The sequence below is a fragment of the Phymastichus coffea genome, unplaced genomic scaffold (assembly GCF_024137745.1).
Source record: "Phymastichus coffea isolate CEN01 unplaced genomic scaffold, Cenicafe_Pcof_1.1 PCOF00013, whole genome shotgun sequence".
NCBI lineage: Eukaryota > Metazoa > Arthropoda > Insecta > Hymenoptera > Eulophidae > Phymastichus > Phymastichus coffea.
Window position 1 is genome coordinate 446,211 of NW_026706824.1, and position 18,651 is coordinate 464,861.

Genomic DNA, 18,651 nt, shown 5'->3' on the forward strand with positions numbered 1-18,651 from the left:
ATAAAAATTCGAACGCCTTGCAACGATACGTCATTGTGATTTTTTTGTCGTGGAGTTAAGTGAAGTGTTTAGTCAAGTTTAGTTTAGTGTCAAGTTTAGTGAAGTAAAATGTGTGATGAACGGTTGGAAAATTTGTTTTCGTTGGACGATGCGTCGTGGCAAGACGCACTGAATGAAGCAATCGAGGCGTTGGGCGAGGACATAGATCTTTCCGAAGATGAAGTCTTCGGATTGATTGATTTACCGGTACAAGAAGCAGCGGTGGACGAAGTCGTCGTCGAGCAGCCGCGAACACCTTCGCCGAGGAGGAGGTACGACGACGACGACATCCACGAAGCGGCAACCATTCGGATGCCGCTGACACCTCCACCTTCAATATTGTAAGTACATTTTTTTTTTTCATTCTCTTTTACCCTCTCTCTCTCATTCTGTTTTTTATAATTAATACCATTATACTAATAACACAATTATATTTAAATTTTATTAATTTATTAATATAATGGTATTAGTTATACATAAATTTTTTAAAAATCATAAGAGCATATGTGTTCTTAAATTAAAAAAAGAGGTTCTGTTCTTTTTTTCTGTATACTAATAACACAATTATATATCTAATAATATTGTATTAATAAATTGAAAAAATTTTATATAGATAATTTATCAATTTATTAATGTACTCGTAAAAGTATTATTCGTTATATAATATGTATGTACGTGTGTATATGAGAGAGAGAGAGTATACGAGGTGTGTTCAAAAAATAACGAGAATTTTCGTTTTATGAAAAAAATATTTATTTATTCATCTACATTAATGTTGTCGCCTTCAAAGTAGTCCCCTTCGGATACAATACACTTATGCCAACGCTTTTTCCAATCCTCGAAACACTTTTGAAACTCGATCTTTGTAATAGCTATTAGCTCTTTCAGCGATTCGCTTTTAATGTCATCTATGCTTGTAAAACGACGGCCTTTTAATGTTCTCTTTATTTTTGGAAATAGAAAAAAGTCACATGGAGCCATATCTGGCGAATATGGAGGCTGAGGCATCGTTACAGTTTCGTTTTTGGCCAAAAATTCACGAACAAGCAATGAAGTGTGAGCAGGCGCATTATCGTGGTGCAAAAGCCATGAATTGTTTTGCCACAAATCCGGGCGTTTTTTTCGGATTGCTTCACGCAAACGACGTTGAACTTGTAGGTAGTACTGCTTATTGATTGTTTGACCTTGTGGCAAGAATTCATAATGCACTATGCCATTAAAATCGAAGAACACAGTGAGCATAACCTTCACATTCGACCGCACTTGTCGAGCCTTTTTCGGTCTTGGCGATCCAGAATGCCTCCACTGGGACGATTGAGCCTTAGTTTCGACATCATATCCGTAAACCCATGTTTCGTCACCTGTTATAACACGTTTTAGTAGTTCTGCATCGTTATTGACTTCATTTAGCGACTCCTGAGCAATTTCCATTCGCCGCTGTTTTTGTTCGAAATTCAACAATTTTGAAACGAATTTTGCTGCCACACGTTTCATACCCAAAACATTCGAAAAAATTTGATGGCATGAGCCAACTGATATGCCAACATCATCAGCGACTTCTCTGATTGTGATTCGGCGATCGTTCATAACCATTTCTTTCACTTTTTTCACGTTTTCATCGGTTGTTGATGTGCTTGGGCGTCCGGGTCGTTCGTCATCTTCAACGTTTTCGTGGCCATCTTGGAAACGCTTATACCACTCATAAATCCTTGCTTTACTCATAGCAGACTCACTATATGCCTTTGTTAACATTTGACAAACTTTACTACACTTTATTTCATTTTTTACGCAAAATTTAATACAAATTCTTTGATCCATTTTTTTTCACAAACGAAAATCGCCGAGCTCGAAAAACACGTCTAACGTTAGCGGCTGCCACTTAAAAAGTAAGCAATGAATATTGCTGAAAATTTTATCGTACTTCAGGGGCATGTGTACTAACATAATAAAAAAAAATTTTATACAAGCGGATTCTCCAAACACGCGAAATTTAAAAATTCTCGTTACTTTTTGAACACACCTCGTATACTCCAATTTTAAATTTAACATTCTTTTCTCTCACGTACTTAAAATTTCTTATTTTGCGATGTCCGGTTTTCGTCGTCGTAGTCGCGTTATCGGCATAGTATAAATACAAGTGTTTCCGATTACAGCAGGCATCGGACAGCGCCACTCGAATTACCGTCACCGTCTCCATGCTCCCGATCGTCTTCAACGGTGAATGTGTAAGTTGAATATTTATTATACAGATAGATATATGAAATGATTTTTTTCAAACTAAAGAATCTTTTTTTTTTTTTTTTGCAAGTCTGATGACGATGACGACGTGGAGATGGTCTGCGAGGTGATTGTCTCGCGTCGACCACCACCACCATCACGACGCGTGACATGCGTCGACCTGGTGACGCCTCGAGGAGCACCCGTGATCATCGACATCACAACGCCACAACAGCCGATCTTAGTGAATTTAGTTTCACCACCAGAGATACAAGAGACGTCCTGCCGCCAACGAGAACAGGTATGACTCTTTTTTTCTCTTTTCTTTTTTTTTCATTGGCAGTAGTATGTTCTAAGTTTTTTTCATTTTTTTTGTTGCAGGTCGGCGATTACAACAACACCATGCCAGTATGCGAGGGCTGGGAGTGCGCACACTGCGCCGCTGGTCGCTGGAGTCGGCAGCCGCAGTGGGTGGAATCACCACCGCAGCGTGGCAGCAGGCGGCACGTCGATCGGAACGGGCCGGTCAGACACGTGGTGCGAAGATTATTCGCATCGAGGTCGTGCAGTCCCGAAGATTCCCCTGCTGTGCGCCAGCCTTCTCGGTCGCCGTCGCCAGCTCCGTTGAGTAGGCAGCCTTCTCGATCGCCCCCGGAATTACCCACAACGGCGCTCATGAAGAGTCTCCGCATCACGGGGAAAAATCGCCTGCGCGTCACGGACGAAACTGTCGACGGCGCCCCGCGGTATAAAATTGTAAAATTTTTCACCGCTGACGACGACGACGACGACGACGACGACGATGATGGCGATAACTAAACGTCAGTTTTTTTTTTATAAATTTTTATACATTTTTTGTAGATTTTTTATATTTTGTTATATAATAAATAATTATTAATAATAATGTCTTTTCTTATAAATAATTATTAATAATATATCTTTTCTTATTTCAGCGATCAGACACACACACACACATTGATAATATATCTATATAATAAATATCTATGTATAATATTTATTAAAATTTATTGTATTAGCGCTTGGGCCCTCCCCAGCAGCAGCAGCAGCAGCAGCAGCCGCCAGCGCCGCCGCCCCCATATATCAATCGCGTGTGTAGCCAGTATACACAATACGGTATTGCCCGTGGTAACAGTGGCTGTAGCTCTAGCGGTAAAGCATCGGCCTGCGGATCCGGAGGACGCGCGTTCGATCCCCTGATCCGTCCGTTTTTTTTCAGATAAATCTAAAAATTTTTAACAGACGCGCGCGCGCACACATACACACACACACACACACAATAAAACAATCAAAACGCGTAACACAGAACGCGCCCGCAGTGCATAGGAACCAAATCAGTGGGAGAGGGGGAAATGCAGAGAACGCACGCCACATCAGATCAAGCCACATCAGATCAACTCAGTAGGGGAGGGTGAGTGCGTAGAACGCACCGGTATACGCCACAACAGATCAACTCAGTAAGGGAGGGGGGGAGTGCGTAGAACGCACCGGTATAACTCAGGAGGGGGGGGGGGGGGTTAGTCGACAGCGCACGGGCCGATCAGCAGGGGGGGGGGGTGAACATGCACACACCTCAACTCACACGCTTCAACTCAGTGAGCTGATACCCCTCTGAGTTGATGCCCCTCTAGTTTACCTACTTGCCGTTTGAGAGTGGCTTCGTGTGCGTGCCTTCTTATTATGCTTGTATGTGATACTGTTTTAATATATTTAATTGATACATCGACTAAAACGGAATACGAAAATGAGATATTTAAATGTTGTAGTTTCAAAGTATTGTTATATTTTATTAATCAGTAAATAATAAGACATCTACGTATTTATCTATCTATCTCTCATTTGTGCAAGTCTTAAATTTTTACTTACGAAGTGCTTGAACGCGTCTATAATGATAGGCGTGCTGTCCATCGTCCTTCATTACCCGTTGTGCCATACTGTACGTGCAAATGATTCCTGTAGTTTCCGTTATTATTGTAGCGACTCGACGTAAGCTGGTGGTCGGGTCCCTCTCAAACGCTTCAACTATTGGTTCATGCAACTGATTTCGAAGCTCCCTCGGTTGCCCATCATCACGGTTGGTCACGATAACGTTCCCGATCTCCCGTAACCTTTTTATAAATAGCAACAAAAAGAGGTTAAATTCATCGTCGCTACTGATTACTATGACAATATTCTATCTATAAAGCAACAAAATAAAAGTATACAACTAAAAAACGGCTTCGCTAGTAGCTTTTTTAATTGAATATTTGCGATTTGCTCGGTTCTGCCGATAGTCTCGGCTGTTGGCATGTTCTCCCGAAAGTGTCCAAAACGGCGACGATATTCACGAGCAGCCTCTTCTCGATTTCCTTCAGCCCAACCAAGACACAATACCATGTCTGTATACTCTTCAGCAGTATAATTAATACGAGGCATTTTAGATGCGCGTTGATGTAAACAAAACAACGATTGAACGATATTGACGGCATTTGAAACAAAATTAAGGGTGTTGCCTAGTCGGCGGGATCAAAAAATTGCTATTTGTTGGAATTTTTTTTTGAGTAGATTATGAAAGATATGGATATAAAAATACATAGGTATAATAAATTAGATCTTAAATTCCAAAAAAAAATTTTTTTTTATTCATTTTTTTCAAGTTTATTGTACGAAATACGTAGTTGAATATTGAGCTGTAATTTCAAGACAGCTTAGTCGCAACATGATTTCTCAGCAACGGCTTATCTGAAACAAAAAAATCAAAGTGTTTTAGATTTGGTATGACAATAGCTACAGAATGGACCATAATTATTAAGTTTGGGCTAATTTTGTGGATTTTACTTAATAAAATGTGACAAGTTGAAAAAAAGTGCTTTTTTTTTGGAAAAAAAAAATAGTAAAAATCAAAATTATAACTTTTAAGTGGTCTACTTTGTGGATAATTATGTATAGAATATGTGGTCTAAATTTCAAAAGGATCGGTCCACTGGTTCCGGAGAAATCGTGTTGCAAGTCCGAAAAAACGTTGTTTTGAGAAAAACGCGTTTTTAAAGTTTTTTTAAACAAAAAATATAAAAAATATCTTACCAAAATTTAATCTACAATGCCTGCACCGTATGAAGTACCTTCTGATTGATCGAAACCTTGATTTTCTTCCAATCTAGCCTTTTTTCTCGCTGTTCTAGAATCTTTGGAAGTATTCAAGCTGTGGCGATTTGCTTCTTGAACACGCGTGGAATCGTGATCAGCGATGTAATTCACAGAGCTCGGACCGATTTTCAAACCCAAAAAAAATACACTTATACTGCTCCGATCTTTATAAAAATTTAACACAATATTCTTACATACATGTACATTCGAAAAATGTAAAAAAAAATCGATTTTTTCAAAGTGCCCGACTAGACAACACCCTTAATAACGAAAAAAAAGAGCGCTTTAAGAAATTTCAGTTCGAAGCTGAATAACTTTGAATAATTTTATAATAACAATATTTTAAACGGAAATACGAAGTCCTTGACACATTAATAATCATAACATTATTATTGAAAAATTTTATTCAATTCAATAGTATTTGTTTTAGCTAAATAATCATTATTATTTCATAATCTTAAATATATTAAGTTGTACTTACTTTATTTTGCTACAATATAATACATTAAAAAATTATAATAATAGACTTTTTATAAATATTAAAAATTACCGTATGCCAATTAACACAAAATTTGATAAATATTATAAAAATGCGACTACTTACCTCCATTTTATTCAGCAAAATATGTAACATTAATATTGCCAAAAACCAACAAATTATATTATCAATAATTAAAATCTATCGTGCACCATCTAATTTCTAACCAATGTATATTTTAAGCAAAAATCATTATTACAACTGTTAAGCTTTCACAGTCACTTGAAAATACAAAATACCAATACCACTGACTCTAAATTTGAAAAAATACCTCAATTATTTGCACTATCGCAAAGAAAGCAATGAACTGTGTAACAGGCTGTCATTTAGTCGGTAATCTCCTAAAAGTGCCCGTACTCTAACTATATGAAGCCTTGTTATCTATGCGCTCGATGCGCATTAACCTACCTTGCCTAGGAGTGCGCCTGCGCAGAGTCTCTTCAAAGTTCCGAGTTGGGTTCCCCCAACTCGCCACTTGGCGGCGCCGTCGCTCGTACTATTAGCGCTCGAGCGGCCACCACCGGAACCTAGGACGTCGACTCGCGTCTAGTGATTCTCACGCGATTCGTGCTTCGCAACCGGCGAATTCGAATCGGAATGTAAACAAATATGCGCGACCTCCGGACAAAGGGAAACACAATAACGGAAACTCGTTCGAATAAAGACCAAGGGATGATTTATTAACTGAAATCAATTACACAGAGATTTGGCCGAGAGACTGACGCGCGCACGCGTGAATGACATTACACGCTTTTTGAGAGAGAGAGAAAAAACCGCGATGCCGCGAACTACCTGCTCGCACGCAAAACAATACGCTCCTCGCGCTCGCTGCGCGGATTCGCACGCAAAACCGTGATCACAGTTGACAAAAGGGGAAGGTGCACCTACCGCAATACCGCAGGGGATACGGTGGCCAACCGTATCCAAAAGGCGAGGACGGAAACGCCGCTACTCCGCTCTGCCTCTGAAGCTGTTGCCGGTGTTGTTGTTGCCGCTACTCCTGCTGCTGTTATTGCTGTTGCTGCAGTTACTGTTGTAGCTGCTGCTGCAACTATCACTGCTGCTGCTGCTGCTGCTGCTACCGCTGCACCTCACCCACGCACACTCACCAAGAACAATGTCAATGTCCAAACGAAAATCGAACGGCACGGAGAATATGGAGGTTAGGCACACGGGATGACTGAGTGACACAGTCGTACTGGCACTCGGAGCCTCCCCTCCCGGTCGTTGCCCCTTACGCGCTCTCTCTCTCTCGCGAACCGAACGCGGCTCACCTCGCTTAACCGCTAATTCCATCGCGCGAGTCAAACGATTTTCGGTAATCGTTGCAGCCCCCTCCTAGCTTCGAACTACCGGATCGAACTACCCTATTGACTCGCGACCCCAAGGATAGGATTGGGGAAGGAGAGAAATCAATATCAACTATCCTCAATTTACACATTTTATTGGCCCATCCCGGGCCACCAATGCCCCCCCGTCACCTGCCGGAGCCCCCTGGCGCCTTATGTCTGGGGTAGCGCCAGTGCTCCGCCTTGTTGGGGCACTTTGACGTTGTGGTGATGCCGGGATGGCCGCAAATGTAGCAGCCCCGGCCCGGTCTCCTGGTGAGGCTGGGCTCCGCCCCGTGGCCCTGGCTTCCTGTCGGTTGTTGGGGCGGCGTGGCTGCTGACGCCGGGGCGGCGATGAATGTAACGCCGCCCACCGTGGCGGATGTGCGTCCCCCCTCGGTTCGCACCACCACGGTAGGGTCGGAAACCGACCCGTCCACGCGGACCACGAATTCCTGCCCGGCGCCGGGGGCCCCCGACGCTCTCTTGTGTTGAGCCTTGGTCGGGGGCTTGGCTGGAGCCCTGGCCGCATCCCTGCTCGTCGGGGCCGCCGGTGGCAACACTGCCGGCGGGCCCGCGGCCTCTGGGGACTCCAGCCCCCGGTCAACGCGCTGGAGAGCCTCTCCGTAGGCCCTCTGCCGCCGGACTACAGGAGCCCACTCCCCCAGCAGTTCCTGGGCACCTCGAAAGTCGAGGAACTCTCCCAGGTGCGCATGCACCTGGCGCTGGAGTTCCCCGACGAACTCCCAGGCATTCTCGAGCTCCTGGAGGCCCAATCTCACGTGCCTCCAGGTGTTCTCGAGACCCACCTGCTGGGGGACTCGTGGGTGGGTGCAGACCCAGTGCTGGCTGCCGCAGGCCTCCCTTGGCCCGGGGCACTGGGTCGAGCTCTCCACCGTGGACGCGCTCGACCCTTGGGTCTGCGTACCCTGGTCTCGCGTGGACTGTGACCGACGACCCTCTTCGGATGGGCCGTCGGTCTGGGTGGATACTTCCCGGGTCGAGGGCTTGGATGCCTGGGCCCTCATCCCTTCCCGGAGGAAGTCATCCACCCGCTGGCGAGAGCGGCCCTCGCGAGCGGCCGTCTCGACCTGGGCCCGGATGAAGCGACGTAAGTCGCCGATCAGCCGATCGGCGCCCGGGCCCAATCCCAGGTCGAGCAGCAGCTGGGTTGCCGTCTCGAGGGCCTCCTCACTGATGACCAGCTTCCTCTCCATCTGTAAAAGAGAAGAAGTGGGGTCAAGGGATTTCTCAGGCTCAGCCCTTAACCTACCCGTCGCCGTGTAACGCTCGACGCTATTCTTTACGAGGACGTCCCGGTCCCCGGCGCTTTCCTCGCGAACATGGCCCATTTGCGGGGGTAGCTGGCAGCACCACCTTCCGCACGTGCTGGGCGGTTCTACGTGGTCTGCCCCTTCCCTTTACCGCATTGCCATCCAGGTCGTCTCCACCTGGTTCTCGAGGTTCGCACGCGGGGTTTTTGCGCGGCCTACCTCGGCCACGCTTAACCGGCGCCTCGATCGGTACTTCCGGAGCCGCCGCGGGTTTCTCACGCTCGTTCGAGGGGGCTGCATTCGCGACGCGTTCGCATATCGGATCCTCGCTGGATCCCTCGATCTTCGCTGGCGGGTCGCCTACGCCCTCCTCCTCGTCCAGCGGTGCTGAGTCCCCGCCTCCTGGTTCCTCGTCGTCCTCATCAGAGTATGGGCCGAAATAGGGCTTGAGATCCTTGGCGTGGATCAGCTCGGGCAACTCCTCCTGCTGGTTACCTAGGCGGTAGGTATTCGTCCCGCATACCTCCAAAATCACGTAGGGACCAGCGTATTTCGGTGCCAACTTCGCCGAAACGCCCTGAGCTGCGGAAGACAAGATGCGGTTCCGCTTCCACACCCAGTCCCCAACCCTAAAATCGGCCTGACGTCTTCTCCGGTTGTAGTAGACCGCCTGACGAGCCGCCTCCTCCCTGGACTTAGAGCCAGCGCGTTCCCACAAGTTTGGTAACTGGCGCATGTGCTCGCCCCATTCGGTCAGTTCTTGGCCCTCGGAAGCTTCCCGAGCCAACTGATCCTGGGCCCTTCTAAAGGTCGAGGGGGGAGTAGGCTGTCTACCGAAGACCAGCATGGCCGGGCTATACCCTGTCGCGCTGTGAGTTGCCGAGTTCAACGCAAAGTTGAACTCAGGCAGGTGCTCGTCCCAGCTCTTATGGTCCCGCTCCACGTACGATATGAGCATGGCCTTGAGGGTTCGGTTCACTCGCTCCGTCGGGTTTGCCTGTGGGTGGTAAACTGGGGTAAGGGCGCGCTGGATGCCGTTCCTCGACAGGTAGGCATCGACCTCTTGATTTTTAAATTCGGTCCCGTTGTCCGAAAGGAAAATCTCTGGCGCCCCAAACCTGGTGACCACCCTCTCGTGCAATTCCCGTACGATGGTCCTTCCGTTGGCCTTGCGCACGGGCACGCACTCCACCCACCGAGTGAACAGGTCTAAAAAGACCAAAATATACTCGAACCCTCGTGAGCTCTTTGGGAAGGGGCCAGTGATGTCACTGGCCACCACCTGCCAGGGTCGCGAGACCTCTCGACGACCCATCAGCCCGCAAGGCGGCCTTTGCTCTGCCTTGCATTGCTGACATACCGGGCAACTCCGCACGTATTCTCTGACCTGATCGTACATCTTTGGCCAGAAATACAGGTGCCTAGCCCGGGAGAACGTTCGTTCTCTCCCCTGGTGTCCCGCTGCTGGCGCATCGTGCACCTCCTCAAGCACTTGATGCCTCTTCTCGGCAGGAACCACTAGCTTCCAGGCTTCCTCGTTGTCGATGGACCCTTCGCTCTCCTCAGTCGGATGGTAATGGTACAGTCTCCCACCCACTACCTTCCAGGTAGGCTGAGAATGTGGGTCCTGGCATACCTCCCTGTATCTCTGAAGGTACCAGGCATCGGCAGTCTCCGGCTGACGCGTCATGGCACCCACTTCCACCACCCCCTCCTCATAGGCCCTAGATAAAGCGTCTGGCACCACGTTGAGGTCTCCTTTTCGATACTCTATATCGAACACGTGCCCTTGTAATGCTAACGCCCAACGCGCTAGCCTTCCTGTAGGATTCCTCATACTGTGGAGCCACTTAAGGCAACTATGATCGGTGATGACTTTGAAGTGGTGCCCTTCAACATAAGGCCGGAACTTGCCGATCGCCCATACTACCGCCAGGCATTCTCGTTCGGAGACTGTATAATTCCTCTCCGCACTGTTTAAGGAGCGGCTGGCGTACTCGATTACGCGCTCCTGTCCATCGACTTCTTGCGTCAATACCGCGCCTATCCCACTATCGCTCGCGTCCGTTTGTAACACGAACTGCGCGCTGGGATCCGGCGACTGCAAGATCGGTGCCGAGACCATTGCATCTCGCAACCGTTCGAACGCCTGTTCCTGTTCCTGCTGCCAAGCAAACGGGATGCTCTTCTTCGTCAGGCGGTTTATCGGTTCAGCGATGGTTGCGAAGTCGGGTATGAAGCGACGATACCACGACGTCATCCCCATGAATCGCTTCACCTGCCTGATCGTCCGTGGTACTGGGTACTCTATGATGGGCTTGATCTTCTCTGGATCTGGCCTTACCCCTTCACGGTTCACCAGGACCCCCAGGTACTTGACTTCCGACTTACAGAAGTGGCTTTTGGTCTTATTCACAGTGAGGCCCGCCCCCAGGATTCGTTGTAAAACCAACCCCAGGTGTCGCTTATGCTCCTCAAAAGACGGCGAGATAATAATCACGTCGTCGAGGTACGCAAAAGCGAAAGGATCTAAATCCGGGCCAATCACTCTGTCCATCAACCTCTGGAAAGTCGCGCCGGCGTAGGACAATCCGAAGGGCATTCTCTTGAACTGAAAATGCCCCAGGCCGGGGACTGTAAACGCCGTAATTGGGCGCGACTCCTTTTTAAGAGGTATCTGGTGGTACGCGCTACTCAAGTCCAGTGTCGAGATGAACTTAGCATCCCTGATCCTTCGCAGGATGTCGCTCATGAAGGGTAATGGGTAGGCGTCCGGCTTGGTTACTGCGTTTACCTTCTGGTAATTTACGCAGAACCGATATTTGCCGTCTGCCTTCTTAACCATCACCACTGGACTTGACCACCCGCTGGTCGCTGGTTCAATGACGTCGTTGTCCAGCATGGCCTTGACCAGCGCGTGCATTTCGTCTCGCACCCTGTCGGAGACCGGGTAGTATTTCTGTTTACAGGGTCGAGCGTCTCCGATGTCTATCTCATGCTCGACCCCCACAGCACAGCCTAAACACTCGCCTCCGTCTGGAATTAATCCATCGACGAGGCTAGCCACTTCTTGACGCTGTGCTTCCGTGGCTTCTACCAGGCCTACGGGTGCGAGGCACGACGTACCAGTGACGCTTGCCACTTCCAACGGTACCGCCACTTTGGCTTTCGCCAAGTATAGCTGGTCCGTGTCAGGGTTCAGGTTGGCGCTGAATTCCCTCACGAAGTTCGCGCCGACGTAGCAGTCATCCGACAGCAATGGCGTTATAGCGACCCTTACATCTTTTGTGATTCCCCCTACTGTGAAGGGGAAAATCACATGACCCAAGATGGGACATGGGCGACCGTCAGCGAGCTTCGCCTCTCCCGCTCGCGTGACGTCCAGGCCCAGCCCCATATCAGATGCCAACCTAAGCCCGAGTTGACCCATTACCGTTGATGAGGCCCCGGTGTCGTAGAGTGCCCTTAATTTATAGGCACCTATTCCCACCTGAAGCCACCACCTGGTCTCATCCTCGGGTCTGTACCTGCGGGGAGCTTTCGCCGTCTCTCTCCCCTCTGTGAACGGGAGGCTTTCACGGCTCTTCTTGCCTTGGGCAGCCGCTACTCGCGTCGACGTGCTCTCGCCCGCAGGTGTCTGGGTCGCCGGCGTATCCTCCGGAGCGTCAGGTGGTCTCCTGGAGCTTTTGGGTCCGGTGGTCTCCTCTCCGGCCCACTCAAACCCCTGCTCCACCACCTGAATCCGGCCTCCGTACCCTTCGAGGATACAGAATGTCCGGTTACCCAGATCTGGCATCTGTTCGGTCGCTGTCGCCTCTAACGCCGCTGCACTGCTGGGTCTCGCGGGGTCCGCTACCCCTGTCGAGACCTCCCTGAATCCTGAGGTCGTTGACGGGCCCCTGCCACGTTCCAACGACCTGCGACGAGAGGTCACCTTTACTGGGGACGCGGAGGGGACCTCCGTCCTCCGCTTCCCTGCCCGTTTCCCTTGTTGCAATCCGGGCAGTACCTTCTGGTAAAGCCCAGTTTGCCACAAGACGAGCACTTGATGGGTTGGGAGTAATCTATCTTCCTCCGCTGACCCTCTCGTCGCTGGCCAGGAGACCCTGGTGGGGTTTTGTTCCTCCCCTTCTCTTGTGGCCGACCCCTCGGCCGCCTGGGAGAGTTAGCCTTCCTCTCCTTAAGGTACCGGTCCATATCGCGCCGCAAGGTCGCAATTTGCGACGACAGATCCTCAATGGGGTCTGTTGCCTGCGCTGCAGCGATCGTGGGCCGGTCCTCGGGTCTCTTGGCCGGGGTTTTAACCGGCGACTCGGGTTGCCGCTGCTCCCTACCCCGAGGCTTGCTGGACATGGCCGCCGTTCGGGGTCCTGCCCGGGGCGGTGGTGCCTTAGCTGACACCCCCATGTGCTCGGGATATAACGTGGACGTTGGCTCCAACCTGGTCCTCGGGCGCTCGTCGTCCCGCAAAGCGGTTTCGATTTCGGTCGCCCGGGCGTGAAACTCGTCCACGTTGGAGAACGCGTTCCTTCGCAGCTGCATCCGGATGGCGGGTAGGAGATTTGCATATAGCAAATCTAGCTGCCTCTGCTCTGGTAACGGGGGACGCAGCTGGGCTAACATGAAGAGGAGGTGGCAGGCATATTCTCGTACCAGCTCTCCCTTCTCCTGGTACCGAGCTTGGGCCTCTTGCAGCAACCTCTGTTGCTGAAGCTCACTCGACCCAAACCAACGTCGAGCGCCTGCCACGAAGTCGGCGTAGTTTCTCCATTTAAGCTTGTTAAGCTCGTACCAGGTCCTCGCAACGCCTTCGAGGAGCTCTGATACCGAGCACAAGATTTCGCCGTCCGTTAGCCCAGACCCCGCGCGTAGATCTTCTAGCCTAGACAAGAAGGTATCTACGCACTCTGAAGCCGTACCAGAGTATCGCAGCTTCCACCCTCTCACAATCCTACCCGCGTCCCGAGTCGCGTAGTAGCCCGACGCCGCGTTGGCGTCGTACCAGGCAGATCCTTCTGGGATCATCTGCTCTTCTTCAGCGTCGGAGTCTCTTGGACCTCTTCTCGGTGGCTGCTCTGTCCTTGAAGGCACCTGCCTTTGGGGAGCCGCTCGAGGTTCGCCAGGGGTCGGTCGCTGGGGTTCCGGGGTACTACCTGGCACCCTTGGGTCGTAGTGGCACGTATACGTGGACTGGAAGTCCACGGTCCTCCGGGGCCGCTCTGGTATGACCGTTCGTCGGTTGGTGGGGTCCCTGCTTCTAAACTGCTGGAACTCCACCTGCAGAGCGGTCAACTGGTCGCTCCACCGAGCGCATACCTGGTCGTGCTTTTCCAGCATCTCCAATATGCGGTTTATCCCGACCCGGTTGCACTCGATTTCCTCCTTTAGTCGCTCGGTCACGCAGCGCTCTTCCTCTTCTTCTGGAGGTTGTAGCTCCGCGTTCTCGAAGCGACGGGCTCTTCGCCTATCCGGCGATCCGGTGGAGCCCTTGTGCTCACTACCGACCCCCTCCGTGGGCCCCTTGACCTCGCCGGTCCCCCCTTCCTCTGCGGGCTCTCGCTCCCCCATCTCGCTCTGGCTCTCCTCTTCCAAGTTCTCGTAGACGGCGAGAGTCCGCGTCAGGTTCGCCTCCACCGCCTCATCCCTATATAGCAGCATGAGTGGGTGGGCGACAAGATCCTCGGCGTCGGCTGCTTCCAACTCCCGTCGCTTGGTTTCCAGCCACCTCTCTCGGCTCCGTCGCCTGCGTTGTGTGGCCTCCCTATCCAACGCCGCTCCTTGGAAGTCTAGGTCGATGTACTCGCCTAGCAACCAATATGCTAATCGGACTGCCTGCATCAGCCTGGGGCCATCTGTGCGCAACTCCAGTTGCGTCAGGTATCTGTCCAGCTGTGTCGAAGGCAGTTCCGAAGCCCACCGAGTTATCGCGTCGGCGGTATCCTCCATAACGCTTATGTTAGGGCGTAGGTGACGGTTGAGGTTAGTTTTCGTACTCGACCGCTACCGCCTCCTATCGCCCAAGGCGCGAGCGGGGTGTTGCGATTTTTATCGCCAACTACCCAGTTACGCCTTTATTTACAAGGCAACAATACGCGTGGCTTGTGGGTGTGTGCAGGTATCGCGCAGTCTAAGGAAGTACTAACTTCCGCTTCGCAGCTACCTGCCTATAGGTGGAGGCTAACTGTTTGTTAGGTCCACCGGGTTAGTTGGTCTAACCCTACACACACCCTAATTGCGCGCTCTGCTGGTACTGTCGCTCGGTGACTAACCCCCACTTTACTACTTTAATGTGTAATGAAACACTTAAAAAAGCAAAAAGTTAACCTAAATACAATTAGTCACCTTTTGTTTTCAAGTTAGAGCGACTACGGATGTCTCTTCGACCCCTGGGGTTAGTGTGCTCTCGGCTCACAAAAGCAGTTATTATTGGGTCGGAGAGGCGTCTTTCCCCTACCGCAGAGCACGTACCGAACGAGCCACGCGTTGTTTTACCCGCTCGCACCTTATTACGCACGCGCGCAAACGTCTCTCTCTCGCGCGCGTTGCTCTCTTTTTTCTCGTGTGTGAGTCCTAATTCTAGTTGGGCGCCATGTAACAGGCTGTCATTTAGTCGGTAATCTCCTAAAAGTGCCCGTACTCTAACTATATGAAGCCTTGTTATCTATGCGCTCGATGCGCATTAACCTACCTTGCCTAGGAGTGCGCCTGCGCAGAGTCTCTTCAAAGTTCCGAGTTGGGTTCCCCCAACTCGCCACTTGGCGGCGCCGTCGCTCGTACTATTAGCGCTCGAGCGGCCACCACCGGAACCTAGGACGTCGACTCGCGTCTAGTGATTCTCACGCGATTCGTGCTTCGCAACCGGCGAATTCGAATCGGAATGTAAACAAATATGCGCGACCTCCGGACAAAGGGAAACACAATAACGGAAACTCGTTCGAATAAAGACCAAGGGATGATTTATTAACTGAAATCAATTACACAGAGATTTGGCCGAGAGACTGACGCGCGCACGCGTGAATGACATTACACGCTTTTTGAGAGAGAGAGAAAAAACCGCGATGCCGCGAACTACCTGCTCGCACGCAAAACAATACGCTCCTCGCGCTCGCTGCGCGGATTCGCACGCAAAACCGTGATCACAGTTGACAAAAGGGGAAGGTGCACCTACCGCAATACCGCAGGGGATACGGTGGCCAACCGTATCCAAAAGGCGAGGACGGAAACGCCGCTACTCCGCTCTGCCTCTGAAGCTGTTGCCGGTGTTGTTGTTGCCGCTACTCCTGCTGCTGTTATTGCTGTTGCTGCAGTTACTGTTGTAGCTGCTGCTGCAACTATCACTGCTGCTGCTGCTGCTGCTGCTACCGCTGCACCTCACCCACGCACACTCACCAAGAACAATGTCAATGTCCAAACGAAAATCGAACGGCACGGAGAATATGGAGGTTAGGCACACGGGATGACTGAGTGACACAGTCGTACTGGCGCTCGGAGCCTCCCCTCCCGGTCGTTGCCCCTTACGCGCTCTCTCTCTCTCGCGAACCGAACGCGGCTCACCTCGCTTAACCGCTAATTCCATCGCGCGAGTCAAACGATTTTCGGTAATCGTTGCAACTGATTATAACGTCTTTGTCATTTATTATAAATATCATACTTGGACATAATTTAGACTAAAATAGTTTAAGCGAGACATTTGTTCATTGATAATCAAGGAAGATTTTTGCAAAGTTTCAGATCAATTCAACAAATAATCACTGAAATAGAGCTTTTATACCAAATCCACGCCCTGGCGGTAACAACGAAATGATGCTTACGTGACAGCAGCATACAACGATGCCGCGAGCAAGATCGCGCGTTTGTGTTAAAAATGCTTTATTTCAGTGATTATTCAATGAATCGATCTGAAACTTTACAGAAATCTTCCTTGATTATTATTAAATAAATGTCTCACTGAAAGTTATTCTAGTCTCCAACTTCTTTGCATACATATCATCGTTGAATGTACACTAAAAACATGTCACTCGAAATCGTTTACTTAAAATTAAACAAATAAATAATATTATTTCACAATTATTTTTGTATATGTTTAACGTATTTGCAAAACCATTATACGCATTTGAAAAAAATAATGAATCAATTCTAATAATACTTCAGGAAGCTAGAGCGAGTTATTTAAGAAAAAAGATATAAAAATCATATTTAAATTTATCATTTTTGATGTTTCATTTCAATTATTTTATCCTTGTAAACTTGACACGTTGCTGAATATCACAAATGTACAAAGATAGAATTTTTGGTTCATAGGGGTTTTCAATGTTGGAAAATACATTATGAACAAGGCATTTTTTGAAAAAATCTAGCTTCTCAATGACAAAAAATAAATATAGATTAATTAATTTGGCATTACTATTATCATTATTATCATATTTCTAATATTATGAAAACGTATTTCAATTCGTTAGCATCGAAATATTATGCCACGCATGAAGGTTGAGCACGGTTTTTGTTTAGCTGTGGCGCGCTCATAGCAGTCCGTCTCACTGCTCCCCGCTGGCCGCTGAGCGCCTATACTTCCAAAGCCGCGCGCTGATTGGCCGATCTTTGACACTAATTATCTAATTACTCGATTGTCAAAAAAAAATAATAATTGATTCTTAAATAACTTTTGGAGACGAATCCGGCAATACCAATTTCCTTTAATGTTTTTGAATCGCCCTGTATACATCTATATAACTTATGTTTGTTTTGTAAAATTTTTAGAATGCTTTTTGTCGGAAACTATTGTGACGGTAAACGTCAAATTAGCGCTAATTACCTAACCTAGTAGATGCTTGCGGGGGCAGCACTTACCAGTAGACGAAAAATGTAACGACGGAATTCGGCACGCGAGCAGACGGAACGCGCGCGATTGAAAACGAACCAGTGGAGATCCAGCTACCAGTACGGAAGCCACGAAAGTTAAGGTTCGCGACCTAATTGCCCGTCCGTGTCCCAGAGTCCTGAGTAATTGTCATCGAGCTACATGGCGTGCAGACCTGAGCCAGCTGAAGAGCATCGTTACCTACGGCATCGAGAGTGTGTGTGTGTGCGGTTTCGCCATCGAGGGCGAAACCACGTGCGCGCGAATTCGCGATCCGCGACAAAAGGAACAAACAGACTTTCCCGCAATGGGAATTGTTCTCTTCGTCTTCATGTGTCTGCAAAATAAAGGTAAGCTGGCCAGCTTAATCTCGCGACCGCGATTGCATGCGTGATAACTAATTTTCCGTACTCGAAGCGAAGCGTGCATGTAATAGCTCTGCGAACAAAGAGCGGCGAGCGATCCGACACTGTATGTTGTCGTCGTGCGAGCGCCTCCGTAAACATAAACACACGAGCCAATTCTAGTGTAACATTCAGAGAGGACAATAAAGAGTTTTCTTTCGTGATATTAACAAGTACTTTCGACGTGTTTATTCCGTATCGATTCCACTCCCGTAGATTTGTTGGTTGACTGACACCCGTTCCCTCTTACTCTCCGACTTTCTTATTTGATATAGGTGATTGCGAGCGTATTTACGCGATCGTCTTAATAAAAATAATTAAACGGTAGCAACCCCGTTACACTATATATAAAAAACGAAGATATCGCTATAAAAGGCTCAAATCATACGGAGCTCCATGGGCACCCATGAGCAAACCACACCAAACTATTTTTTTGAGATTCTATGATGAAAATAAAGCGACACGTATTTTTTTTTGCCTTAGACGCATATTTGATTTAATATTGAATTTTGAAAATTCACTTCTAAAATTCAAAGTTAAAAAAAAATTTTGAGAGTTGTATTTCGACTTTCTACTGCTCGGTCATTATTAGTCCAAATCGGATGAAACTTTTTTCATATTGTAGCAAAATTGAAGACCTTCAAATGTACGTGATCAAAAATGTGCATAAATGCATTTTTCAGAAGATTATGCACTTTTGCAGAAATGCCCCGATTATTTTCAAGTTCACAAAAAGTGCGTGTATCAAAGTAGAACATTGAACTTTCAAGTTGTGTGTGATTACGCAGGATTTTTGCAAACAAAGTTTGCAGATGAAAGTATAACTGCAAACAGTAGTGTATGTAGTAAT

General features: G+C 48.5%; 1 protein-coding gene across 2 annotated transcripts in view; it reads right to left on the reverse strand.

Moving 5' to 3' along the window:
- The window catches only part of LOC131673252 (uncharacterized), a 1,160,519-nt gene that overhangs the window by 338,726 nt on the left and 803,142 nt on the right, over positions 1–18,651 (reverse strand). The window contains exon 1 of one of the 2 annotated variants that reach the window (XM_058951139.1): positions 4,141–4,281. The exons of the other annotated variant lie outside the window; for it this stretch is intronic. Within the exon in view, the coding sequence (XP_058807122.1) occupies positions 4,141–4,182 (42 nt within the window). The 5' untranslated portion in view covers positions 4,183–4,281. Of the gene's footprint in view, positions 1–4,140; positions 4,282–18,651 lie in introns of those variants that run through there. 2 annotated transcript variants of the gene reach the window in all.